The sequence below is a fragment of the Echinops telfairi genome, unplaced genomic scaffold, assembly GCF_000313985.2.
Source record: "Echinops telfairi isolate 266 unplaced genomic scaffold, ASM31398v2 ScPeMD7_7412;HRSCAF=8450, whole genome shotgun sequence".
NCBI lineage: Eukaryota > Metazoa > Chordata > Mammalia > Afrosoricida > Tenrecidae > Echinops > Echinops telfairi.
In genome coordinates, this window is record NW_022111312.1 from 2,200,501 (window position 1) to 2,202,535 (window position 2,035).

At 56.0% G+C, this 2,035-nt stretch overlaps 1 protein-coding gene across 1 annotated transcript in view; it reads right to left on the minus strand.

Annotated features, from left to right (window-relative positions):
* The window catches only part of TRPV4 (transient receptor potential cation channel subfamily V member 4), a 52,413-nt gene that overhangs the window by 7,038 nt on the left and 43,340 nt on the right, over positions 1 to 2,035 (minus strand). The window contains exons 10-12 of the mRNA XM_045296686.1: positions 1,721 to 1,830; positions 726 to 891; positions 405 to 471 (exon numbers count right to left, since the gene is read on the minus strand). Of these exons, the coding sequence (XP_045152621.1) occupies positions 405 to 471; positions 726 to 891; positions 1,721 to 1,830 (343 nt within the window). The remainder of the gene's footprint in view (positions 1 to 404; positions 472 to 725; positions 892 to 1,720; positions 1,831 to 2,035) is intronic.

A 2,035-nucleotide genomic window follows, 5' to 3' on the forward strand; every position in this document is an offset into this window, starting at 1 on the left:
CTGACCGCAAACACAGGCCACCCAAACGTGGCCTCAATCGACAGGAGCAGCCAAGAGGCCCACAGACTAGTGAGCAATAACGAACGGTGGCGTGTCAGCCACTAAGGTAGAGGTGGCTCAATTAGCTCAGTTTCACCATCTACTAGCTTTTGCGCTTGGGCAAGCGATTTAACCTTTCTGAGCCTCCATTTTCCTCTGTCAAAGGGGAATACTAAAGGCACTTACCGGGCAGACTTGAGGGAAGGGTTGGATGAGTCAGAGGGTGTAAAGTGGTCCGCCCGGGGCCAGGCACACAGAGAGCGCCAAGCAGAGGCAGGTGCCTGTCATCAGCACGTGGTGCAGCCTGCCCCCAGCCTTGCACCACTCCCTGCCCTCCGAGCCCCACCTGGGCCCCCAGCACTCACCTGAGGCGTAGCCGATCATGAAGAGCAGGTAGACGAGCAGGAAGCGGAAAAGGTCTTTGAAGAGGATCTGAAGACCCCAGTGGGATTGGGGAGGTCAAAGTGTGACACACCGATTCGAATTCTCCCCACTCCTGCACCCAAAACGTTCTCTCTACCTCGACCCTGGTCCCCCTACCTCCCCAACACCCAGACCTGCCTGCTGTCCCACAGGGCTTCCAACCCTCAGGTCCACGGGCACCGTCTGCACAGCTGAGCTGTACGTGGGGTGTACCTGGCTCCCTGTGGGGACACCCAGGTCCAGAGGATCCCCCCCGTCCGAACCTTCTGGATCATGATGCTGTAGGTGCCCGTCAGCTTCAGCCCGCGGGTGAAGTAGAGGGCATTCATCCAGCCCAGGACCAGGGCAAAGACCATGACCGCCAGGTAGGCCTCAATCCCAGCCAGGTAGAGGGCCGCCGCCACAATCACCAGCACAGAGTAGATGAAGCTACAGGACAGCCAAGACCATGAGGTGGGGCCGGAGGGGAGGGGGCATGCCCCCAAGTCCTCCTGCAACCTGGATGCCCTTCCAAGCCCCCAAGAGAGAAACAAAGAGGATTAGCTGGGTTCTCTAGATAGCTGTTAGCCTGGATGCTCACTTAACTGGCCATTAATAGTGTATGTAAGGGTCCTGGGGCCATATATGATCGCAGGGTGCCGCCCTTCGGAAGTACAAGAGAGAGAGAGGCAGGGATGTTCAGTAGAGAATTTTTACTTCTGTGACTTCCACCCTAAACTACTGCCATCAAATTGATTTAGACTCATAGCAACCCTATCGATCGGGTTCCTGAGGCTTTGAAAATCTTTACAAGACCAGGCAGTGCCATCTTTATCCCTCCCAGAGAGGTTGGTAGGTTCGAACCACCGTTCTTGCAATTAGGTGTCCAAATTCTCAGGGAAATAGGCAAGTTGCTTTGCACACATAGCTACTGCCTTAGCCTGTGCCCTGGGCAGGCATCACTAATCAACCACGTTAAATGCAGACAGAGCCTCAAGACACAAAAAGGCACTGCTGGCAGACATAAGCGATCCATCGCCAGCATAAGAGATTAAACTTAGTTCTATGGACAGTGCAATGTGGTTAACTCTCTGGCAGCCAGAATTTTGCTTCAACCAGAAAAGCATGATGCCTGGCCTTGGCCATGTCCAGATCTTGAGTTACAGCTGCCCAGGCTGGGTGAATTCACTCCTGGTAGGGTCATCTCCTGCTCCAAGCTGGATCACCCACCACCCCGAGCCCATCTCAAAGCCACTGTTTCCCGGCGACGCCTACTCACTAGAGCAACTGGAAGGAGCCATCGATGAAGAGAGAGTTCACGCCAGGGCATTTCTTCATGAACAAGTCTTTGATCTGGGGAAGGGAGGAGGCCAGGGAGTCGGCAGCAGGCTGGGGGCGGGCAGGAGGGAAGGGCTAGGAGGGGGCGTGCCCCGTGGGGTACAGAGACCAACTGGGAAGGGAGGAGGGCAGGAGAACACAGTTCCAGCAGGCGGTGGATGGACAGAAGGAGGAAAGGGTAAGCAAGAAGAGGCGCCGATGCCACCGAGTCCATTTCGGGTGCGTCAGAGCAGACCTGAGCTCCACAGAGCTCTCG